This window comes from Somniosus microcephalus, chromosome 9 (genome assembly GCF_052327205.1).
Source record: "Somniosus microcephalus isolate GS21.2 chromosome 9, FLI_Smic_1.0, whole genome shotgun sequence".
In the NCBI taxonomy this organism is placed as follows: domain Eukaryota; kingdom Metazoa; phylum Chordata; class Chondrichthyes; order Squaliformes; family Somniosidae; genus Somniosus; species Somniosus microcephalus.
The window spans coordinates 224996625-225022397 of record NC_140995.1 but is presented as its reverse complement, the minus strand read 5'-3'; the positions used below and the strand labels follow the sequence as shown (position 1 = coordinate 225022397).

Here is a 25773-nt window from a genome sequence, read left to right as displayed (position 1 = left end):
CTCACAAGCTTCCTCTATTCTTACTCAATTTCTGATGAGCTGTTATGTGGTAGGAAGCAGATACACTTCACAAATGCTCAACTTTTGGCTGACATTACCAAAATGCATTAATTTCCGTGCTTTACTCAGCCAATAGAAGACTAACGGGCCTCCATGGAGAAGGAATAAAATAGGATTTTTTTTTTTTAGAGGACTTGTAAGATTTTTTTTCCACATAGGAGAGCTTGGATGTAAAAGGAAACCTAACCTCTTAATCCCCACAGCCATCTAGAAAAGTAACCAAAACCAGAACAATGAGTACCTGGCCAAAATCATCACGATTCTGAATATCAACAAAGAATTTTCTTATTAAAAGTTTTTGTTTGTTAGGAAAAAAGGGCTGCCCTTTCACACGTAAAGGGGGTTGTGATCTCGGCAGTCACACTAGGTCAGGCTAACCAGTGCTGACCCTGCCAGAGTTTGTGGGGTCACTGGAAGGGCACCTCAGTTAGCATGGGGAAAGGTAGCTACTTTGGGCACATCTCCGGCATCTGCCTATTCTAAGGGGTAGCCAGCTAGAAACTTCTGTACTCGCCGCCTACCCTAGCCACGTCCTCCTCAGTCCCTGTGTTCGGGGGCTAAATTGGAGGGCTTTCTTCAGAGGTTCAGACCAGTGGTGCCGACATGCCATAAGGAGGCTGGTACAACTCAACTCACTTGGCATACCAGACTCCGCTGATACACCAGATCCCAAATGAGCCTAAAGAGTGGAAATTTCTGGTGCAGGAAGTCGCCATGGCTGGCTCCATCTCCTTGCCATCATTTTGCATTCTAAGGGGAGAACAGGGGTTCTGCCCCTTTACTACGCAACTAGGAAACTACTGGAAGCAGCCAGAGGTCCGGCAGCAGACTGGTGGAACCCCCAAGGAATTTCAGGGCCATACATCAATTTACCCAATAGCTAAGCACCTCACGGACAGAGTGAACTTCTAACTACACTACATGTTTCACATGAGACAAGAATAATATTTTATTTCCCACGGCTTTTTTTTAAAGGGAGTGATTAATGAGCCTTAATTCAGAGTTGTAATGCAGTTGCAGTTGTGGTAATGATAATCTGACCACATTCATTTACAAACACAGTATGGTTGGGATTTTATTTTTAACGTCATGATTCGTGTATGAAAGCATGTTGAGTTATTCAAGTTGGAAATGGAACTGGCATGCTAATGTTAAATATGAGTCCTAGCAGATGGTTCTGAGTGTATGAAAGAAATTGCCACTGGCTGGAGTATTCCTTTATTAATGCTAGATTCAACAGTAACACTTCTTTAGTCAATGAGTGCTAAATGTTTTAAATAATCTTCCAAACAAGAAAAACTGGGGCTATTGAAAATGCAACTGGACACCTCGATGGGAGCGTTAATCGCAGCCAGAAATCCTTCCACCACTTCATACAGTTCCCCAAAGGGATCAGTGTGAAGACACGTACGATGACGACCTCGATGGGGAGGGGTGGGGGGAGATATAGAGAGATGAGCTTTGACGAGCCACATGACTTTTTATTATCCCTTCTTCTAGTTTTTGTGTTAATCTTTGATTTTCCAAGTGTCGCCAAGCACAAAAACTGCTCAAAATATAATCCATCCAACTGTAGCAAGTCTTTACATGTGTGTTGGAGGTGCCGTCCTTCAGATGCAACATGGCTATATCTTTCTTTCAGGTGGAAGTAAAAGATCTTATGGTACCATTTGAAAATTCTTCTGGCATCTTGGCCATCATTGAGAGTGTAAATCTGGAACTCGCTCCCCAAAAAGCTGTTGAGACTAGGTCAACAGTAAATTTTTTATGAGATTGATAGATTCGTGCACCTCTTCCAGGGTAATTCCGAAGGCAAACAATTTTAGATCTGTTTTTCAGTTTACATCCCAATATCTGGTCCAATTTATTCAACTGTCCGTCCTATAATTCTTCCAGGAGGTGTCATCCCCATAGTAATGTGATTATATTTGGTTTTGTCAATACCACACCTTCAGCAACTGGCCTCTGTTATTTCCACGCTAAATGCAGCATTTTAAGTAATAAGTAGCACTTTCACTTGCATGTGTTCAATTCTATGCTTCATAGAATAAAACCATAGACCGATACAGCAGAAAAAGAGGCCATTCGGCCTATCATGTCTATGCCAGCTCTTTGGTCAAGCTACCCAATTAGACCCACTCCCCTATTCTTTTCCCATAGCCCTGTAAATTTTTACCCTTCAAGTATTTCTCCAATTCTCTTTTAAATGTTACTATTGAATCTGCTTCCACCAGTCCTCCAGTCCTCTGGCACCACCCCATATCCAAGGAGGATTGGAAGATTGTGGCCAGAGCCTCCACAATTTCCACCATTACTTCCCTTAGTAACCTAGGATGCATTTCATCTGGACCAGGGCTTGTCTTCACACGTCTGTCTACTCATTCGTGCTAAGCTTCTAGTTCCTTCTCCCAGGCTTCATTTCATATGAACATACGGACAATGATGGACAGGTAAAGACCCTCTGGTCCATCCAGCCTGTCGCACACAATTCTAACACCTTGAGTATCACAATATACACACTCCCCACCCACCCAAAACCATGTGGCCTCCTGGGAGAGGTGAAAAAAGATAAAAACCCAGGTCAATTTGGGGGTGGAAAAAGGTGGGAAATTCCTCTCCAACCCATCTAGGTGATCGAAACTAGTTCAGGAGATCACTCTAGCTATGAATTCCCTGAGATCCTTACCTTTTATAAGAGGTATTGTCCACCTCAAACAAAAAAGTCCAGCTCTCACTTGAAGGAATTCAGCAAGTAGGCGTCCACCGCATGAGACGGCAGCCTGTTCCAGAGGTCCAGTATTCTCTGAGAAAAGAACCACCTCCTGACATCTAGATCTGGCTTTACACAACTTAAAATTGTGACCCCTGGTCCTGCCTAACCTATTTAATTGGAACAAACTGTCAACTGGAACACAATCTATTCCCTTTATCATCTTATAAACCTCAATCAGATCTACCCTAAATCTACGCTTCTCTAAAGTGGATTCCCAACTCTTTTAGCCTATCTTGATAACTAAGATACTTTATACTGGGAATTAGTCTAGTTGCCCTCCTCTGCACCCTTTCCAAAGCCTCACTATCACCCCCCACGTGAGGCCACCAAAACTGGACACAGTATTACAATTGAGGCCTGACCAAGGTCTTGTACAAGGACAAAATAGTATGCCTCGTCTTATATTCATTTGTCCTATAAATGCACCCCAACACCCTATTTGCTTTAGCTATCACTTCACAGCATTGCTCATGTACTTTTAAAGATGTATGCATTAGAATGCCCAGATCTCTTTCTTTCTCCACCTTCCTTAATGCATTTCCCTGAGGGTGTATGAATGTTCATAACACTACACTTATCCAGGTTAAACATCATTTGCGAGTCATGACCCCAATCTCCCAACACATTAAGATCTGCCTGAAGCAAACAAGCATTTTCTACAGTCCTAACACTCGCACAGATCTTAGTATCATCTGCAAATTTGCAGCTCGTGCCCCCAACACCTACATCCAGATCATTAATAAAAATAGTAAAGAGCAACGGTCCGAACCCCGATCTCTGCGGGACACCACTGGTGACTGGTCTCCAAACAGATCCAAATCCATCTGTAACTACTTTTTTGCCCAAGTCCTGCCAGCCAGTTCTTAATCCAGCTCAATATATTACCACTAATACCAGAGACTTCAATCTTGTAGAGAAGCCTCGTGTAGTACCATATCAAAAGCTTTTTGGCAGTCTAAGTAAACAATGTCTACTGGGCTTCCCTCATCCACCAACTTCGTAACTTCTTCAAAGATTTGTAAGACATGACCTGTTTATGAATCCATGTTGGGTGTCCCTAATGTGTCCCGCTCTATCCAAACAATCATATATTGCATCCCTAATGATTACCTCAAGCACCTTTCCTATTGCTAATATCAAACTAATGTTACCTGGGTCCATCTTGCCACCTTTTTTAAAGATGGGGACTACATTAGCCTCCTTCCAGTCTACAGGAACCAACCCAGAGTGCAGTGAGCTAATAAAAATATGGGCTGGGGGCTTGCACAGCACATGCAGCGGCAGCAGCGAGAGGATAAAGAGGGCCCGAGAGCGGATCTGAATTAATGCAGCGGTGAGAGGATAAAGAGTGGGCCGAGAGCGGACCTGAATTAAAGCAGCGACGAGAGGATAAAGAGCAGCCTGAGAGCGGACCTGAATTAAAGCAGTGACGAGAGGATAAAGAGCAGCTCGAGAGCAGACCTGAATTAAAGCAGCGGCAGTGACGAGGCTCCAATTCAAAAACAACAACAAAATTACAGTGGCGTCACAGGAGAGCAGGTAGTTGATTGGTTGGTAAGTATTATAGCTTTTTTGCTCTCCAAGTTAGGGAAAGGGGTTAAATTAAGAACTGAGAAACTGTAACTTGCTCATACTTGTTAAATTAATAACCTAAGCTAGATAAAATAATCAAATAAAACTAAAATATTGACCAAATAAAAGCTTCAACTAATTAATTAATAAATAAAACAAGGTTAGAGATGGCAGAGCAAGTAGTGTGCCGTAACTGCAGCATGGGGGAGTTTGTGGTGAGCATCGCGATCCCGAGCAACCACATCTGCCATAAGTGTCTGCAACTCGAGGAACTTCGGCTCAAAGTTGTTGAGCTGGACTACGAGCTGCAGACATTGCGATGCATCAGGGAGGGGGAGAGTTACCTGGACACTTTGTTCCAGGAGGCAGTCACAACCTTAAGGTTAAGTAGTACTTTAGAGTTCATCAGTGTTCAGGGACAGGAGAGTGTGACTGCGAGTCAGGCAGGTATGGGGACCCAGGATGTAGTGATGGAGGAGCCGCAGCCCTTGACCTTGTCCAACAGGTACGAGGCACTTGCTACCTGTATGGATGAGGAAAAGGACTGCAGGGAGGATGGACAAACTGACCACAGCACCGTGGTACAGGGGGCCATCCAAGTGGGGGGAGAAGGAAGGAACGTGGTAGTGGTAGGGGACAGGGGGATAGATACCTGTTCTCTGCAGCCGCAAAACAGCGTGCCAAAGGCTGTGTTGCCTACCCGGTGCCAGGATTAAGGATACCTCCTCGTGGCTGGAGAAGAACTTGGAGTGGGAGGGGGAGAATCCAGTTGTCATGGTCCACGTAGGAACCAACAACACAGGTAGAACTAAGAATGAGGTTCTGCTGAGGGAGTTTGAGTAGCTAAGGTCTAAATTAATAAGCATAACCTCAAAGGTAATAATTTCTGGATTACGGCCTGAGCCACGCGCACATTGGCATAGGGTCAAGCAGAGCAGAGAGTTAAATGCGTGGCTCAAAGAGTGGTGTGGGAAGAAGGGGTTTCAATTCATGGGGCACTGGCACCAATTCTGGGGAAAGAGGGAGCCGTTACGTTGGGACGGGCTCCACTTAAACCGGGCTGGGACCAGCGTCCTGGTGAATCAAATAACTAGGGCTGTAAATAAGGCTTTAAACTAAAAAAGGGTGGGGGAGGGGTCAGGTGAGGGGAAATTTTAGAAATCTAAAGAGAAAGGTCAAGGCAACAGAGCAGTGTAGCGATTTGGGTAAAAATAAGCAGAGCGTGACAGGAAGGGACAGAGAGTTTAACGGTAGCAGTGCAGCAGAGAATAAGGTCAAAGCAGGGAATAATGGTAAAAAAAATTAAATTGAAGGCTCTTTATCTGAATGCACGAAGCATTCATAACAAGATAGACAAACTAGTGGCACAAATAGAGATAAATGGATTTGATCTAATAGCCATTACAGAGACGTGGTTGCAAGGTGACCAAGGTTGGGAACTAAATGTTCCAGGGTACTTGACGTTTCGAAAAGACAGGCAGAATGGAAAAGGATGGGTGGGGGGTAGCCCTGATAATAAAGGATGACATAAGGACAGTAGAGAGAAAGGATCTTGGCTCGGAAGATCGGGAAGTAGAATCAGTATGGGTGGAGATAAGGAATAGCAAGGGGCAGAAAACACTGGTGGAAGTAGTATACAAGCCCCCTAACAATAGCTATACCGTTGGACAGAATATTAATCAAGAAATAGTAGGAGCTTGTAACAAAGGTCATGCAATAATCATGAGGGACTTTAAGCTTAATATAGACTGGACAAATCAAATTAGCACGGTGGCATAGTGGTTAGCACTGTTGCCTCACAGCGCCAGGGACCCGGGTTCAAATCCGGCCTCGGGTGACTGTCTGTGTGGAGTTTGCACATTCTCCCCGTGTTTGCGTGGGTTTTCTCCGGGTGCTCCGGTTTCCTCCCACAGTCCAAAGATGTGCGGGTTAGGTTGATTGGCCATGATAAAAAATTGGCCCTTAGTGTTAGGGGGGATTAAATATGTGGGGTTACTGGGATGGGGCTTGGGTGGGATGGCTGTCGGTGTAGGGTTTGGATGATCAGCCATGATCTCGTTGAATGGCGGAGCAGGCTCGAAGGGCCGAATGGCCTACTCCTGCTCCTATCTTCTATGTTTCTATGTAATCTGGAGGACGAGTTCATGGAATGCATTCGGGACAGTTTCCTAGAACAATACGTCATGGAACCAACCAGGGAACAGGCTATTATAGATCTTACATTGTGTAATGAGACAGGGTTAATTAGCAATCTCATAGTAAAGGATCTTCTGGAGTAGAGTGATAATATGACAGAATTTCACATTAAGTTTGAGAGTGACTTGCCTAAGTCCGAAACTAAAGTCTTAGGGGGAAAAATTCAGTTGGTTGCGCCACCCATTAGCACCTAAAGAGGTCGAGAAGTGGGGCGCTAACCAACTAGTGCCCGGGCGCAGCGAACCCTGCGCCTCTTCCCAAATTGAGCGGACATTTAGCGCCGGCGCTAAACCGTTGCGCCCGCAGATCATGACGTCATTTCAGTGTGCAACACCCTTGGGGCGCCCTGGACCGGAAATTCAGTGGCGCTAACAAGGACAGGTTACCTTGAACGTTTCCCAGTCGCTGTCGGGCTGGGGGGGGCGCTATTTAAAGGGGTCTCTTCCTGGATCATTAGTGGTGGCCATTTTTGGACCACACCTTCTGTGAGAGAGAGAGTTGCTCAGAGACAAACGGAGAGCCATTTCTGCAGTGAGCCAGCGCTGGCTGAGGAACTTTAGCCTTCTGAACATAACTTTGCAGTTGGTAAGCTTCTCAACCAGCATAACTTTCAGTGCGCACTTACTATGGGGGCTGCATTGGATGGGAACGTCGTCCTTCTCAATCATATTGACAGGGCACAGAGACGCAGGGATAGAGTGGCAGGCATGGCCAGACGGAGGAGGGCCTACAGACGTCGGCACACGAGACCTTACGCTGCCAGGGTTTTCCGCCAACAGTTTTCGTATATCAACATGTCGGAGGAGCAGTGTTTCCGAAGGCTGCGCTTCAGTAAGGAGGTGGTCACTGAGCTCTGCCAGCTGCTTCAGCCAGATCTGCACCCTCAACTAAGGTGCAGGACATCTCTGTCGGTGGCTGTGAAGATCACTGTGGCTCTAAACTTCTATGCCAGCGGCTCCTTTCAGGCCGCTACTGGGGACATTGCCAACATCTCAGTTCGCGGTGCATTGCTGCATCCATCAAGTGACTAATGCCCTCTTTAAAAGGAGATGGCAGTACATCTCCTTCCCAATGACCCCAGACAAGCAGCGAGAGCGCGCAGAGGGCTTTGCAAGGATAGCGGGTTTCCCCATGGTGCAGGGTGCCACTGACTGCATGCATGTGGCTTTGCGGGCGCCTCTAGAGAATGCGGAGGATTTCCGCAACCGAAAGGGGTTCCATTCTTTGAATGTGCAGCTGGTCTGTGACCACCGACAGCTGATACTCGCTGTCAATGCCCACTTTCCAGGCAGCAGCCACGACGCCTTCATCCTGCGCCAGACTTCTGTGGCAGACCTTTTCGAAGCCCCGGCTCACCCAGGAGGCTGGCTTCTCGGGGGCAAGGGCTATCCTCTGTGCCCCTGGCTGATGACCCCGCTCCGTTCACCCAGCACCCCTGCTGAAGAACGTTACAACGAGAGCCATCAAGCGACCAGGAACATCATTGAGCACACAGTCGGTGCGCTGAAGCAACGGTTCCGCTGTCTGGACCATTCCGGAGGAGCCCTTCAGTACTCACCTGACCGAGTCTCCCACTTCATGGTTGTGTGTTGCATGCTGCATAACCTGGCAATCCTCAGGACCCAGCCAATGCCAGCAGACATTGGAGCACCAGCAGAGGAGGAGGAGGAGGAGGAGCACCAAGACGTGAGGGAGGCACAAACAGCAAGGGCCGTCCGTCAGAGGCTTATAGCAAGTCGCTTCTAGGCCCCTCTGAGGGAATACTTTCTGCCATTCCAAGAGCATGAATGGAACCGTTCTGCTACCCCTAAGCCGGTCAAGGCAACAATTAGTGCAAAGAACAGGCATGGACATTGTGAATAAATAAACTTCTTTATTTAACAAAATGTGTATCCTTCCCGCATGACAAAGCAATGGAAACAAACAGCAAAACAAACAGACTGCCACATAACTGTCTCTCACACCCTGGAGACAATGTCCAAAACATAACTGTCTCTCACACCCTGGAGACAATGTCCAAAACATAACCAACATTCAGACCAGCATCCTCGGCCTTGAATGAAAGAAATAACATAATTTAGCAGTACCTCCTACTTTTTGCCCCTCGATGGTGATCTGCTTCCCTTGCGGAATTGCCCCCTTCCCGCCCTGCAGCTCCTCCGTAATGGGACCCCAGTGGCTGCAGCAAGGCTGGGGGAGGCCTGCTGACTGTCCGAAACTGAGACCACAGATGCCCTTGAGGTACGGCCTGGACCAGCTCTGGACCTGGAGGGCCCAGCTGCTGACTGCTCCAACTCCGCATGGGCGGAAGCAGTCTGTCCTATAGGTGGTGGCAGCTGCAGTGGAGAAGTGCCAGTGGTGGCATCAGGAATGCTGTCATCCTGAGAGCGGACAGCAGCTCCCTGGTCGGCCGACACACTGGCACTCGGACGGGGCAGCACCGCAGCATGCGCAGCAATCGGCTGGTGCACAGATTGCTGGCCTGCTGTGGCGCGGTGAGGGCCCCGGGGAATCCTGCCCGATCCAGCGAGGGTGGCAGCAATCAGTGCTTGCGTGGCCTCAATCTGCGTCTGCATGAGACCAGCCACTGACTGCGTGGCAGCACTCAGCACTTGCGTGGCAGGTGCCAGTGCTTCGCCGAAGTCCTGGAGAATCCTTGCCAGTGCTGCGCCGAAGTCCTGGACACTCCTTGCCAGTGTCTCAATGGAGTCGGGCATCCTTGCCACTGCAGCCATGAGCTAAGTGTGCCTCAGCCCAGCCTGGGCGCTCATTTCTGCAAGGGCATGCACCTTTTCTGCGCTCTGTGCAGCAGCACTCGCGGCCCAACTCGCCTTTCGGGGAGACGGCCCCCGAGCTTCCCTACTCCCCTCGCGTTGCTGCAGGCCGCTGGGTCCTGGAGCTGCATCCTCCTCAGACCATTCCCCCCAGCTCCCCTCCGGGGAAGGCGTCTCCCCAGTCTGGGCATGGGCTGGCTCGCCTGAGGGTGGTACGGATGGTCCGGCTTCCTCCTCCTCGTTGCCTCCAGAGCCACTCGCACTGGCAGCTTGAGGGCCCGCCTCCCGAGCTGGTGATGCAGCATCTGAAAGCAGGGAGGTTCAAGAGTGGCTTTAGCGAAAGGACAGGGTGGCAGCAAGGGATGCATGAGTGCTGCAATGCTCTGAGTTGGCTCGAGAGTGAAAAAGCATGCTGGTGTGGGGAACAAGTGGAAGGAGAGAGGTCAAAAAGGTGATGACCTTACTATTGCTGTCCACAATGGGGTCGGCATCTCCAGAGGCGACGGGGCTAATCATCCGGCTTGCCACAATCCGGTGGACTCGCTCCTCCAGGTCTGTAAGGGTCTGCAGGTGAGGCCGGCCTCCTCCGGTCCGATGCTGTTGCCTTCTATTATTGGCCAGCTTGGCCTGCAAGAGAAAGGACGGGGTGTGATGAAACCTGCAGCCCTGATCTGGCATGACATGCCTCCCATGGTCGATTAGCCCTTACATTATGCTGCCCTGATCTGGCATGACATGCCTCCCATGGTCGATTAGCCCTTACATTATGCTTTCCCTGATCTGGCATGACATGCCTCCCATGGTCCAGGAGCCCTTACATTATGCACAGAGCTGAAAGTGCATGTGTGTTTCCAGAAAGGGCCATGGGTGCTGGATGACAGCTGGCCATTGGGGCTTTGCAAACCCTCTGGCCATAAAGTGAGGTCCAGATGGAGGGATGAAGATGATTCTGAAAAAGGCACTCACCCTGACGACCCGAGTGAGGTCGTTGAACTTCTTCCTGCATTGCACAGGAGTCCTGGGAACCATGCTGCTGGAGGTGACTCTGTTGGAAGCCTCCCTCCAAGCTCTGCGATAGTCGCTGTGTTGCGGCCTCCTGCCATTCTCTGGGTAGAGTACAGACCGCCTGTGCTCCACCGCGCCAACCAGAGCATCCAATGCCCCCTCGCTGAAGCGCTGCGCTCTCTCCCTGGCCCTCTCCATATTGATGCAGTTGTCGACGCCACAGGTAGGTTACCGCCGAGTTTGAGGCCTACGAGGCGCAGGGTGCGGCTGGAGATGATAATCAATCCGCCCCTTTAAGAGCTGGCCGGCGCCAGCGTGTCTGGCTGAAATCGATAATTGACAGCACCTGCACTGCGCCCGCCCGCAGAGAAATTGCGTCGCGCCGCTGGGGTAGCGCCTTAAGACTCCCGTGCAGCGCCTGATTTAGCGCCGTGATCACCTTCAGGGGCGCAGCTACCCAATATCGCTCGAGGTGGCGATAAATTGCGCCTGGTGCTAAACTTTGCGCACCGCCAATACTAGCGCCCCAAACGGGGCGATACCGAATTTCTCCCCCTTAGACTTATATAAAGCCAATTACATAGGTATATAAGGGGAGAGTTGGCTAAGGTAGATTGGTAAAATAGATTAAAAGGTATGGCGGTAGATACGCAGTGGCTAGCATTTAAAGAAATATTTCATAACTCTCAACAAAAATACATTCCATTGAGAAACAAAAACTCCACGGGAAAAGTGATCCATGCGTGGCTAATTTAAAAAGTTAAGGATAGCATTAGATTGAAAGAAGAAGCTTATAATGTTGCGAAGAAAAGTAGTAAGCCTGAGGATTGGGAGAGTTTCAGAAACCAGCAAAGGATGATCAAAAAACTGATAAAAAGGGAAAAATATAGAATGAGAGAAAACTAGCAAGAAATATAAAAACAGATTGCAAGAGTTTCTACAAGTATGTAAAAAGGAAGAGTGTAGCAAAAGTAAACACTGGTCCCTTAGAGGATGAGACAGGAGAAATTATTGTGTGGAATAAAGAAATGGCAGAAAAATTAAACAAATATTTTGTATCTGTCTTCACAGTAGAAGACACAAAAGCATACCAAAAATGGTGGGGAACCAAGGGTCTAATGAGGGTGAGGAACTTAACGTAATTAATATAAGTAGAGAAAAAGTACTAGAGAAACTAATGAAGAAAGAAAGAACGGCCACCGGGCGTCTCAAAGTGCTTTACAGCCAATGAAGTACTTTTGGAGTGTAGTCACTGTTGTAATGTGGGAAATGCGGCAGCCAATTTGTGCACAGCAAACAATGTGATAATGACCAGATAATCTGTTTTAGTTATGTTGATTGAGGGATAAATATTGGCCAGGACACCGAGGATAACTCCCCTGCTCTTCTTCGAAATAGTGCCATGGCATCTATTACGTTCACCTGAGAGAGCAGCCATGGTCTTGGTTTAACGTCTCATCCAAAAGACAACACCTTCCACAGTGCAGCACTCCCTCAGCACTGCACTGGAGTGTCAGCCTAGATTTATGTGCTCAAGTCCCTGGAGTGGGACTTGAACCCACAACCTACTGACTCAGAGGCGAGTGTGCTACTGGGACGAAAAGCCGACAAATCCCCTGGACCTGACGGCCTACAAATGTCTACGATCCTCTCTTCCATTAGTCTTTTAGCTTATCTAATAGCAGCCTTTGTGTTCTTTAGCTTTTCCTTGTACTCAACTCTGTTTAGTTGATTATTAGATGCCTTTAATTTATAGAAACATTTCTGTTTATATCTTATTTGTCTTTGAACAGAACCAGTCAGCCACCTTGTCTTTCTACTAATACCTACAAGCAACTATGCGGAGTCAGGTGCTAAGGGACAAGGAGTGACTCCTTTAATAACAACAGAAAATGCTGGAAAAACTCAGCAGGCCCGGCAACATCCGTGGAGAGAAACAGAGTCAACGTTTCAGGTCGAAACCCTTTGTCAAGACTGAAGAAGCACAGGAAATGATCAGGTTAAAAGACCAGTTTGGGGGCTGGGAGAGAACAAAAGAGAACTGAAGATACATTAAGAGGTATTCAAAATGAGACGAGATGGTGATAGGACTAGTGGAGACAAAAGACGGCTCTAGATTAGGTGTGAAATGCGCTGGCAGAATGGGAGACAGCTGCCCTGTGGGAGAGAGAAAAAAAGGAAGGGGGGGAGGGCCAAAACAAAGGTGTGGATAAAAAATCTAAGTAAAAATGTAATGGGGGCCGAGGTTATGATCTGAAATTGTTGAACTCGATATTGAGTCCGGAATGCTGTAAAGTGCCTAATGGGAAGATGAGGTGCTGTTCCTCGAGTTTACGGTGAGCTTCCGTGGAACAATGCAAGAGGCCAAGGACGGTGAGGTCCGAGTGGGAATGGGGCGGTGAATTAAAATGACAGGCGACCGGAAGCTCGGGGTCATCCTTACGGACTGAACGGAGGTGTTCCGCAAAGCAGTCACCCAATCTGCGTTTGGTCTCCCCAATGTAGAGGAGACCACATCGTGAGCAGCAAATACAGTATACTAAATTGCAAGAAGTACAAGTAAATCGCTGTTTCACCTGGAAGGGGTGTTTGGGACCCTGGACAGTGGGAAGGGGGGAGGTATAAGGACAGGTGTTGCATCTCCTGCGCTTGCACGGGAAGGTGCCGAGCGAAGGGGAAGGGGTGCTGGGGGTGATAGAGGAGTGGACTAGGGTGTCTCGGAGGGAGCAGTCCCTATGGAATGCTGAAAGGGGAGGGGAGGGGAAGATGCGTTTGGTGGTGGTATCACGTTGGAGGTGGCGGAAATGGCGGCGGATGATCCGTTGAATGTGAAGGCTGGTGGGGTGAAAGGTGAGGACCAGGGGAACCCTATCGTGGTTCCGGGAGGGAGGGGCAGGGGTGAGGGCAGAAGTGTGGGACATAGAACGGACATGGTCGAGGGCCGTGTCAACCACGGTAGAGGGGAATCCTCGGTTGAGGAAAAAGGAAGACATGTCGGAAGCACTGGTGTGGAAGGTGGCATCGTCAGAGCAGATGCGACGGAGACAGAGAAACTGGGAGAATGGAATAGAGTCCTTACAGGAGGCGGGGTGGGTGGAAGTGTAGTCCAGGTAGCTGTGGGAGTCAGTGGGCTTGTAGTGAATGTTGGTCAATAACCTATCCCCAGAGATGGAGACGGAGAAGTCGAGGAAGGGAAGGGAAGGGTCGGAGATAGAACATGTAAAGGTGAGGGAAGGGTGGAAATTGGAGGCAAAGTGAATGAAATTGTCTAGTTCAGGGCGAGAGCAAGAAATGGCACCGATACAGTCATCAATGTACCGGAAAAAGAGGTGAGGGAGGGGACCCGAGTAGGGCTGGGACAAAGAGTGTTCCACATAACCCACGAAAAGGCAGACATAGCTAGGACTCCTTTAAACTGCACAAACTCCAGCTTCAATCTTATATGGAAGAGTTTATCATAAAGGAGGTCATACATGGTACCAACAGCATTTTATCATCTCCTGTTATGCAAGGGACCACCACAAACTTCCTCTCTGGGTTCCAATATGGTCCGCATAAATCAAAATATAGCAACGGCAAAGGGCCCCCTTGAATTCTGTAGCAATTCATAACATGTCTGGTACCTTAGGATCTTAAGGATGGAGGTTCTGGAAAGTTGTGGATCTGCTGGGTGTAGTGAGCACTTCCTTTGGTTTTCTGGGGCAGGCTCTAATTTAAGCAGTTCATAGATGGAAAACTGTTCAAATTCCTGAGAAGCTGCAGTAATCTACTCCCCTTCATTATCAAGCTTAGAAAATAGGCATTTGTTTTCATTCATCATTGCAGCAGATCTTTTCTTCATTTCTCTGTAATTTCTAAAAAACATTAGCATCACTTTTTCCCCCCAAGTATGACCCCTTTTCTTCCTTCCTTTCCTGAAGGCATGCTTGTATATGCCTGGGAGCTGTAAATACATCACCCAAGAGGCTATTCTTCATCTTTGAGTCTAGACAGCAAGTGCTGCATGTTCTTTGACTGTAAAGAGTATTCCATCAATTTTCAGTTATATAAATTTATTTCCCATAAAAAACTCATTATTTCCCTGGAGTTCAGCATTTCTTTTAACATTGATACAGGGCACAAAAATAAGAAACTGTTCCATTCTCCCATCACTTACATTTCCCATCTTGATGAGCACAAAATAATTAGGGGTATGGGGGAGCGTTGTGTGTGTGTGTATGTATGTGCGTATATGTGTCCGTGCGTGTGTATACGAGTATACATGTGTGCGTGTGCATGAGTGTGTATATGTGAGTGTGCATACGTGCATGTGTGTGTTTGCTCCAGTGTGAAGTCCACACATAGAAACATAGAAGATGGGAGCAGGAGTAGGCCATTCGGCCCCTCGAGCCTGCTCCGCCATTCAATGCGATCATGTCTGATCATCCAATTTCAATACCGGGTCCCTGCTTTCTCCCCATACCCCTGGATCCCTTTAGCCTTAAGAAATATATCCAACTCCTTCTTGAATATATTTAATGAATTGGCCTCCACTGCCTTCTGTGGTAGAGAATTCCACAGGTTCACCACTCTCTGGGTGAAGAAATTCCTCCTCATTTCTGTCCTAAATGGCCTACCCCTTATCCTTAGACTGTGATCCCTGGTTCTGGACCATCGGGAACATCCCTCCTGCATCTAGTCTGTCCAGTCCTGTCAGAATTTTATAAGTTTCGATGAGATCCCCTCTCATTCTTCTAAACTCCAGAGAGTACAAGCCCAATCGTCCCAATCTCTCCTCATACGTCATTCCTGCCATCCCAGGTATCAGCCTGGTGAATCTTCGCTGAACTCCTTCCATGGCAAGAACATCCTTCCTCAGATAAGGCGACCAAAACTGCACACAATACTCAAGATGTGGTCTCACCAAGGCCCTGTACAACTGCAGCAAGACATCCTTGTTCCTGTACTCAAACCCTCTTGCTACGAAGGCCAACATGCCATTTGCCTTCTTAACCGCCTGCTGCACCTGCATGCTTACCTTCATCAATGTATAAGATACCATCGTTATTAATTTTGAAAAGGCTCAGCTCTGAAACACCAACTTCATTTTAGAAACTGCTCTCCATCTCATCAAGGTTCTATAACAACAATAATCAACTCCAACTTATTGCGGTTCATTTTCTGACAATGGAAATGTTGGGGACTGGTAATCTTTTCAGTGCATATTTATCTACAGAACAGGGCATTCCAATACTTTTTCAAAACCTGTCATTGTTTTCACCATGATGCTAGTTTTGATGCGCCAAGCAGTCAGTGACTACTTTTTAAACAACAGACAGTCTTTCTTTTTACTCCTTCATCAGGTACTGTTCAGAAGTGACTCACCTCTGCTTCAGAAGCTGTTTGTTGTCTTCAATGGTCACGCTGTCAGCATAATCCCTCCTGAAGATCTCAAAAGCCTCCTGGCGTCCAAGTGACATTTCTCCTGCTGTGGGATAGATGGAAGGCAGAACAACTAAGTGAATGCATTCTTTGTAAATATCAGCGCACAGACATGGTGTTGATTGCAGAAATGTCTCAGCCACACAAAAAAAACCTGAAAGGTCACCTGTCAATTAATGAGAGGTGCAAAGCGTTTTAATGGGTTTGCAGCCTACTGCCAAAAGCAGCAGAAATACTTTAATGTCTTGTTGAATTTACTTGGTATAAAAGCAAAATCTACATATTTTCCCTACATTCATAGGCGAGAAATTTCCTGCATCGCAGTTACGAGGAAAATACCTGAAATTAACGCCGGTTTCTATACTGATCTTGTCGGCAGGAACTTACGCCCAAACCTCCTGAGAATTGCATTAGCATATGGCGGAACATAAAAACTGATGTAAAACAAGCAGATAACAAGCGGATCAGTGTAAACAATTGGGGTCTGAGGAAAGAGTGGCACATACGCTACCTTTCTTCTTTAAGTCCCTCTTTATCTTATTGATGTTATGAAAATGAGTTTGAAGCTTTCAAGCCATAATTTATGCAAATGAAGCAAAGCATGTTTAAGAAAATGCAATTGTGGAAGCTTTTCTTTTTTGTAACAAATTCTGATGCCATAAAACAGCACTCAAAGATATAGAAAATACAGTGCAGGTCTCAGTAAGGAGAAATGTTGAAAAAAAAACTCTGAACAAAATCGTTAAAACACCAGAAATGGTAACTTCAGGTCCTGCTGCACCTAAAATTTTTAGTGTACATTGGAATATAATAACCAAAAGTAGCCAGGTCTGATCCCAGATCTTTGCTGAGTTAGCAGCAGTCAAGCAAGGCTGTGTCATCACACCAACGCTCTTCTCGATCTTCCTTGCTGCAATGCTCCATCTCACCCTCAGTAAGTTCCCCACTGGAGTGGAGCTAATTTACAGAACAAACGGGAAACTGTTCGACCTCCGTTGCCGCCAGTCCAGATCCAAGGTCGTCCCATCCTCTGTCACCGAATTACAGTATGCAGACGACGCTTGCGTCTGCGCACATTCGGAGGTCGAACTCCAAACCATCGTCAACACCTTCACCGAAGTGTACGAAAGCATGGGCCTTACACTAAACATCCGTAAGACAAAGGTCCTCTACCAACCTACCACAGCCACACAGTACTGCCCCCCGATTATCAAAATCCATGACAAGGCCTTGGACAACGTGGACCACTTTCCATACCTCGGGAGCCTACTGTCAACAAGGACAGACATCGATGACGAAGTCCAACACCGCCTTCAGTGTGCCAGTGCAGCCTTTGGTCGCCTGAGGAAGAGAGTGTTTGAAGACCAGGACCTCAAACCCGGCACTAAGTTCATGGTCTACAGAGCAGCAGTGATACCCGCCCTGCTGTATGCCTCAGAGACATGGGCCATGTACAGCAGGCACCTCAAAGCACTGGAGAGGTACCACCAACGCTGCCTCCGCAAGATCCTGCAAATCCATTGGCAGGATAGGCGCACCAACATCAGTGTTCTGGCTCAGGCCAACATCCCCAGCATCGAAGCTTTGACCACGCTCGATCAGCTCCGATGGACGGGTCACATTGTCTGCATGCCCGATACGAGACTCCCAAAACAAGCGCTCAACTCGGAGCTCCGGCACGGCAAGTGAACCCCAGGTGGGCAGAGGAAACGCTTCAAGGACATCCTCAAAGCCTCCTTGAAAGAGTGTAACATCACCACTGACACCTGGGAATCCCTGGCCCAAGACCGCACAAAGTGGAGGAGAAGCATCCGGGAAGGCGCTGAACACCTCGAGTCTCTTCGCTGGGAGCAAGCGGAAGCCAAGCGCAGGCAGCGCAAGTCAACCCAAGCACCCCACCCACCCGCCCCTTCAACCACCATCTGCCCCACCTGTGACAGAGACTGTAGGTCCCTCATTGGACTCATCAGTCACCTGCGAACTCATTTTTAATGTGGAAGCAAGTCATCCTCGGTTCCGAGGGACTGCTTAAGAAGGATGCTATAATTAGCTCTGTGTCTAAGGTTAGTTAGGGATGAAAATAACAGTCAACAAAGGGTTCCATTCCTGATCACTATCCATTGACACGGGCCTAAACCAGGAGGCCTGTTAACAGCATTTGTTGGCAACCTTCAGAGCCATGAAAAGGAGAAGGGTTATGTCTCTTTTGCTATGACAGCAATGAGGTCAGTTCAGTTGGCAGATGAATGTACAAAGTTTTGTTAATGGGTAAAAAGATATAACTTAAATTGTACATACACCAAAAAGGGTTCTGAGACTGAGTGGTAACATACACCAAGAAAACTTCATCAAGTAATGCTTCACTCAAATGATGGATTGCTTACTCATTTTTGTGATCAATAGACACACAAATATACAACTCTGGCCAGGTTAAAAGTGAGGATCTTTTGATGACTCTGACTTAGAAAAACAGTTATCTGGGTTTTCTTTAATAACTACTCAAAATGCTAACGTTTTATCCAGCTCCTCAAACATTATCTTGCATCCAAGTCAGAAGGCTGTGAGTTCAAATCCCACTACAAATTTAGGCTCATAGTCTAGGCTGATGCTTCAAATAGCACCATTGAATCTTTTACATACACCTGAATAAGCAGATGGTTCAACGTATCATCTGAAAGACTGCTTCTACAAAAATGCAGCACTCTCTCAGAACCACACTAAGTAAATGCAAATTCTTTCTTTCAGCATCATAAAACATTATGGCGTAGAAATTGGGTATAGCCCCGCTTGAGGCGTTAGAACTGGCGCTGTGCAAAGTTTATAGCCAGACGAAAGTTATCGCTGCCTGGCGCGATATTGGGTTGCATCGCCCCCAAAGGGGATTGAGGCGCGAATTCAGACGCTGCACGGGGCTCCTAAGGCGCAAAAGTTCAGGCGCTCCCCAATATCGGCGCGGACGGGCGCAGCACAGGTGATCTCAATTACCGAAAACCACGAGACTTCCAGGCGCCGGCCGGCTCTTAAAGGGGTGGGTCAGTCAGCCTGAGCTGCTACACTCAACGCCCTGTAGGCCTCAGAATCGGCGTTCGCCCTTCTCTGGCGCAAAAAACTTGGTCAGGATGGAGGAGGTGAGACAGAGAGCAGAGCGCTTCAGCACTGAGGCTCTGGACCAGTTGGTGTCTGCAGTGGAGCGCCGTCGAGATGTTCTGTATCCTGACAATGGCAGGAGGCCGAATCAAAAGGATTACCGGCGATCTTGGAGGGAGGTTTCTCTGAGGGTCAACTCCAGCAGCATGGCGACCAGGAACCCTGTTCAGTGCAGGAAGAAATTCAACGACCTCACTCGGGTCGTTAGGGTGAGTGTTGTTTATGCAAACTTCTGATTCCCTCCATCTGCACCTGACTTCGAGCACCCTGTTGCCATGATGCCCCAATGGCCATCTGTCAGCAAGCACCCATGGCCCTTTCTGGGCACACACATGGACATTTCACTCAAGGCCACATGTAAGGGCTCTTGCACCATGGGGGGCATGAGATGATCTCTCAAGGCCTCATGTAAGGGCTCATGCACCATGGGGGGGCATGCAATGATCTCTCAAGACCTCATGTAAGGGCTCTTGCACCATGGGGGGCATGAGATGATCTCTCAAGGCATCATGTTACAGAGCTTCCCCTTCTTTCCCCTGCAGTCCAAGCTGGCGACGATCCGCAAGGACCAGCTTCGAACCGGTGGCGGGCCTCCACAAGTCGTCACTCTCACGGATCTCGAGGAGAGAGTGCACCAGATTCTTGGAGGACGTCTGTGTGGTCCTGTTACCACTGCAGCTGCCGACCCCATTTCCGACAGCGAGGGTAAGGCTCTCACCTTTTCCAGCTGTTTCCTTCCACTTGGTCCCCCCGCCAGCATGCTTCCTCAGTGTGCAGCCATGTCAGAGCCTTGCCGCAATCTGGCATGCCTTTCCGCCAACCTGTCCTTTTGCTAAAGCCACTCTTCCACCTCCCTGCTTTCAGATGATTCATCACCAACTCGGGCTCAGTGCCCTGAAGCTGCCAGTGCCAGTGCCTCCGGAGGCGAGGATCAGGAGGAAGTTGGAGCATCCGCTCCAATCTCAGGGGAGCATACACATCTGCAGACTGGGGGTAGTAGTTCCCTGGAGGGGAATGGGGGCGGGGCTCTGAGGATGAGCCAGTTGCCGGAACAAGCGGCATGCAGCAACGCAAGGGGGGTAGGCAAGTTCGGCCACCGTCTCCCCGGAGGGCAAGGCAGGTAGTGATGACTGCTGCACAGAGTGCAGAGGAGGTGCGTCGCCTGGCTGAAATGAGCACCCAGGCCCGGCTCAGGCACACTGAGTTGATGGCTGCAGTGGGGAGGATGCCTCAGTCAATAGATACACTGGCAAAGAGTGTGTTGGACTTCGGGGCAGCAATGGAGAGGACTCTCCAGGGCTTCGGGGCAACAATGGAGAGGACTGTCCAGGGCTTCGAGGCCACTATGGAAAGGACTGTTCAGGGCTTTGGACAATCCCTGGAAAGGTCTGTCCAGGGCTTGTCCGAGGCAGTGGAACAGTCGGCACCGGCCTTGTCAGAAGCAATGGAAAGAACTGTCCAGGGCTTCTCCGAAGCACTGGCACCTGCCACACAGGTCCTCACTGCTGCCATGCAGTCACTTGCTGGCCTCGTCCACACCCAGATTGAGGCAACGCGAACTCTCACTGCAGCCACCCTATCTGCATCAGCTAGGATCACCCCGGGCCCTTCCAGTCCCATACAAGGCCAGGAATCAGTGGAGCATGCGATTGTGGCGGATGAGCCGAGCCGGTCCCCTCAGAGAGCCAGTGTGTCGTCCGACCATGGTGCAGGTGTCCTCTCTCGGCAGGTGACCATTGCACATGCCAATGCTGGTACGTCTGCAGTGCAGCTGCCACCACCTGCAGGGTACACTGCTTCCAGCCATGCTCAGATCAAGCATCCTGCGTCCGCACCCTCCAAGCCCAGAGGTCGGCCAGGCCGTCCCTCAGGGGCTTCTGCGCTTCCACACAGTCAGCAGGTGTCCCCCAGCCTTGACCCCGCCACTGGGGTTCAATTACGTAGGAGCAGCAGGGAGGGAAGGGGCCGACCGTGAAAGAGAAGTCATTCTCCATCAAGGGGCCAGCAGTAGAGGGAGGTGCTGAGACGTTTCTTTGGCCAAATTCAAGGACACCCTCACCTGTTGTAATTGTTGGAAATGGTTTGTTGAGTTTTGCGGCTTTGCCGAAGAGTTAACTGTTATTTTGTTAGTTATGGTTTCTGTTGACATGACGTTGATTTGCTGTAATGAAAGGCTTTTGTGACAATAAAGAAAAGTTTAATGTGCTATGGTACACATGACTAATTACAGTGATGCTGGCCTTCAGAGGCTTTCAAACATCCAAAGTGCGCAGGAGTAAAGACACCCATCATTCCACCAAAGGGGCCTCGAAACAAGTCCTGATGAGCCTCTGACGGATGGCCCTTCCACTTTCAGGAGCCCTTCCATCTTCCTCCTCCTCCTCCTCCTCCTCCTCGTCCGCATGCTCCTCCTCCTCCTCCGCCTGCTCTTCCTCCCCCTCCTCCTCCTCCGCCTGCTCTGCTGGTCGTTGAGGGACAGCTGGAATTGGCTGGGTGCGTCGAATCGCCAAGTTGTGGAGCATGCAGCAGACGACGACGATGTGACCCACTTGCTCCGGCGAGTACTGCAGGGCTCCCCCCGAATGGTCCAGACATCGGAAACGCTGTTTGAGCACACCAATAGTGTGCTCTACAATGTTCCTGGTCGCCTGATGGCTGCTGTTGAACAGCTCTTCTGCTGGGGTGGCGGCCACACAGAGTGGTGTCATCAGCCATGGGCAGAGAGGATAGCCCTTGTCCCCAATAAGCCAGCCTCGTGGTCGAGCCGGCCCCTCAAAAAGGTCACAAACTGAGGTCTGCCGCAGGATAAAGGCATCGTGGCTGCTCCCTGGGAATTGGGCGTTGACTGCCATGATGATTTGGCGGTGGTCACAGACCAGCTGCACGTTGAGGGAGTGGAACCCCTTGCGGTTGCGGAAGTCCTCAGGATTCTGGAATGGCGCCCTCAAAGCCACGTGTGTACATTCAATCGCCCCCTGCACCATGGGGAAGTCCGCAATAGCAGCGAAGCCCTGCGCGCGCTCCGCCTGCTTCTCCAGGGTCAGAGGGAAGGTGATGAACTGACGCCTTCGCCTATAAAGGGCAGCTGTAACTTGCCAGATGCAACAGTGGACTGCAAACTGAGAGATATTCGCAATGTCCCCAGTGGCATAAAAATTGAGGGCAACAGTCAGTTTAACGGCCACCGACAGAGAGGTCCTGCACCGAGACGCGGCTGCAGATCCTCAGCAAGCAGGTGGCACAGCTCAGTAACAACATCCCTCCCGAATCGGAGCCTTCGCACACACTGCTCCTCCGACATGTCAAGGTATGACACCTGCTGCCTAAAGATCCTCGGATTGGCCAACCTCCATTGCCCCTCCTCCTTCTGGCCAATCCAAGCCCTCTCTCCCGCCGTCTCTCTGCCCCTTCATAGTGTTCGGCCATGAGGCCATCGCCCTCCAAAGCAGCTCTCATTCCGATGCCAGTTGGTCAAAAGGCTGTTAGGTCTAGTGCTCCAACTGCTCCGGACAGGTTTGAAGGTCCCAAGTACTCTAATGCTAAATTCCAAAAACTCTGCTCCACAGTAGCTCACCAACTCTCTCCACCAACGATCGCAATGAACAGGCCAAGTGGCTGCAGCTTTTATACTAGAGCTGTCCCCTTTAAATAGCGCCCCCCAACTACGAGAAGGGCCTGCTAACGTTCCTTCGAACTGTCACTAATAGCGCTAGGCGTAAATGTTCTGGGCGCCACCCAATATCCGGTCAGGGGCACCTAAAAGGCGTTGCACACTGAAATGACGTCATGATCTGTTTGCGCACGCGGGCGCGCGCAAACACTTAGTGCAGGCGTTAAATCTATAGTCAATATGGGAGTTGTCGCTATCTTCATTGCGCCCGCCCCAACATTGGGTAATGCCCCGATTCTCGGTCTCTTTAACCGCTGGCGCTAACAACCGAATTTCTAGGCCTATATATCTGAAATGTCACCTAGTGACGGGTACGGTACATAGTTGTTCTGTTACTGGACTAGTAATCCAGAGGCTTGGACTAATGATCCAGGGACGTGAGTTCAAATCTCACCATGGCATGCTGCGGAATTTGCGGTTAATTAAATAAATCTAGAATAAAAAGCTAGTAATGGTGACCATGAAACTACCAGATTGCTGTAAAAACCCATTTGGTTGACTAATCTCCTTACCTGGTCTGGCCTATACGTGACTCCAGACTCTCAGCAATGTGGTTGGCACTTAATGGCCCACTAAAATGGTGGCTCACCACCATCTTCTCAAGGGCAATTAGGGATGGGCAATAAATGCCAGCCTTGCCAGCAACGCCTACATCCCATGAATTAATTTTAAAAAGCCCTCCCCCTCCCCCAAACCAGCTGATCATGCTTCCTGGAATTCTGAGTGGCAACCATATTTGAATGCAAGAATAGTCTACAATTGATGCTGACACAATTTAGATGATGATATAAGGGGCTGGTGGACCCTTCATTTTTATTTTTGGAGTTATATCAGCCAGGTTGCTCAGTATGGAGAGCAGCATTAACATCTTCCTTTGTGCAATAGCATTGGTACCTTGTTTGTAAATGTGTTTAGATTTACTGGTTACAGAACAGCATGGGAGTAGATAATTTGGATGGAATCATTTACGAAATAGAGCAAAAATACTTAAACATTTTTAGTTTGCTGTGGCTGCCCCTTGGGTTTGGAAAAAATGGGCACTCTGTATAGATTTCTGGCATAAACAACACTGAGACACAAATAGCGACCCTGCCAATAAGCAAAGTACCAAGGACGGCATTACATTTTTCTTTCGACTGTAATCAAGTAACCTATAACAACCACATCCCAACATGGTATGAAGGGAGCTCTCTTATTTGAAGGTCAAACATTTTCTGCTCAATGTGTGGTAGATATAAAGCCAAAGCAGTAGACTAAACATTTTGTGTAATGTTATACATAATCAACAGGTAGTAAACAACTGCAACAAAACATAACGAACATTTACTTTTTTCCAAATAAACTTGCAAATTTTCCATGACAGAGGATTTCCCCTCCACTCCGGAAAAGTAATTAGAAACATAATTAACTGGATTTTTGCTTATTCGATTACATTTTATTTCAATTGTGACACTTCTCAATAGCATTATCAGCATAGTCTGCATTATCTTACAGCCTGCAAGCCACATTCCCTGTCCCCTGCATTACTACACAGTGCGTTCGGTTTGTGATGCACTGCTATTGAATCATCAATATGGCACCTGAGGTACCCAGAAATGATTGGTATCGAAAAGGAAGACCTTGATGCTAAGGTGTTCTTACTGTTATTTAGCTGGTAATATAAAATCGATACAGAGTTGCCATTATCTTTAGTGGTAAAACAAGTAGAGAATTCCACACGTTCACCACTCTCTGGGTGAAGAAATTCCTCCTCATCTCTGTCCTAAATGGCCTACCCCTTATCCTTACTGTGACCCCTGGTTCTGGACTCCCCCGCCATCGGGAACGTCCTTCCTGCATCTAGTCTGTCTAGTCCTGTTAGAATTTTATAAGTTTCGATAAGATCCCCTCTCGTTCTTCTAAACTCCAGCGAATATAAGCCCAATCAACCCAATCTCTCCTCATACGTCATTCCTGCCATCCCAGGTATCAGTCTGTTTAACTAACTTGATTGAGTTTTTTAATGAGGTAACAGAGATGGTTGATGAGGGCACTGCGGTTGACGTGGTGTACATGGGCTTCCAAAAGGCATTTGATAAGGTGCCACATAATAGGCTTGTCAGCAATGTTGAAGCCCGTGGAATAAAAGGGACAGTGGCAGCATGGATATGAAATTGGCTAAGTGACTGGAAACAGACAGTAGTGGTAAACGGTTGTTTTTCAGATTGGAGGAAAGTATGCAGTGGTGTTCTCCAGGGGTCGGCAGTGGGACCACTGCTTTTCTTGATATATATTAATGATTTGGACTTAGGGGTACAGGGTACAATTTCAAAATATGCAGATGACACAAAACTTGGAAGTATACTGAACAGTGAGGAGGATAGTGATAGACTTCAAGAAGACATAGACAGGCTGGTGGAATGGGCGGACACGTGGCAGATGAAATTTAACGTGGAAAAGTGCGAAGTGATACATTTTGGTAGGAAGAACGAGGAGAGGCAATATAAACTAAAGGGTACAATTCTAAAGGGGATGCAGGAACAGAGACACCTGGGGGTATATGTGCACAAATCGTTGAAGGTGGCAGGGCAGGTTGAGAAAGTGGTTAAAAAAGCATATGGGACCCTGAGCTTCATAAATAGAGTACACAGGCAAGGAAGTTATGATGAAGCTTTATAAAACACTGGTTCAGCCTCAACTGGAATATTGTGTCAAATTCTGGACACCGCACTTTAGGAAGGACGTGAAGGCCTTAGAGAGGGTGCAGAAAAGATTTACAAGAATGGTTCCAGGGATGAGTGACTTCAGTTACATGGATAGACTGGAGAAGCTGGGGTTGTTCTCCTTAGAGCAGAGAAGATTGGGAGGAGCTTTGATAGAGCTGTTCAAAATCATGAGGGGTCTAGAAATCGAAGATAGAGAGAAACTATTCCCATTGGCAGAAGGGTCGAGAAGCAGAGGACACAGATTTAAGGTGATTGGCAGAAAAATCAAAGGTGACATGAGGAAAAACTTATGATCTGGAATGCACTGCCTGAAAGGGTGGTGGAGGCAAATTCAATCGAGGCTTTCAAAAGGGAATTAGATAAGTATCTGAAGGAAAAGAATTTGCAAGGCTATGGGGAAAGGGTGGTGAGTGGGACTAGCTGAAGTGCTCTTGCAGAGAGCTAGCACAG

The 25773-nt window shown here is 48.3% G+C and overlaps 1 protein-coding gene across 2 annotated transcripts in view; it reads right to left on the bottom strand.

The window, feature by feature from the left end:
* The window catches only part of kif6 (kinesin family member 6), a 705324-nt gene that overhangs the window by 245192 nt on the left and 434359 nt on the right, over nucleotides 1–25773 (bottom strand). For both annotated transcript variants that reach the window (XM_085997944.1, XM_085997945.1), the window contains exon 14: nucleotides 15745–15847. In XM_085997944.1, the coding sequence (XP_085854070.1) occupies nucleotides 15745–15847 (103 nt within the window). The remainder of the gene's footprint in view (nucleotides 1–15744; nucleotides 15848–25773) is intronic.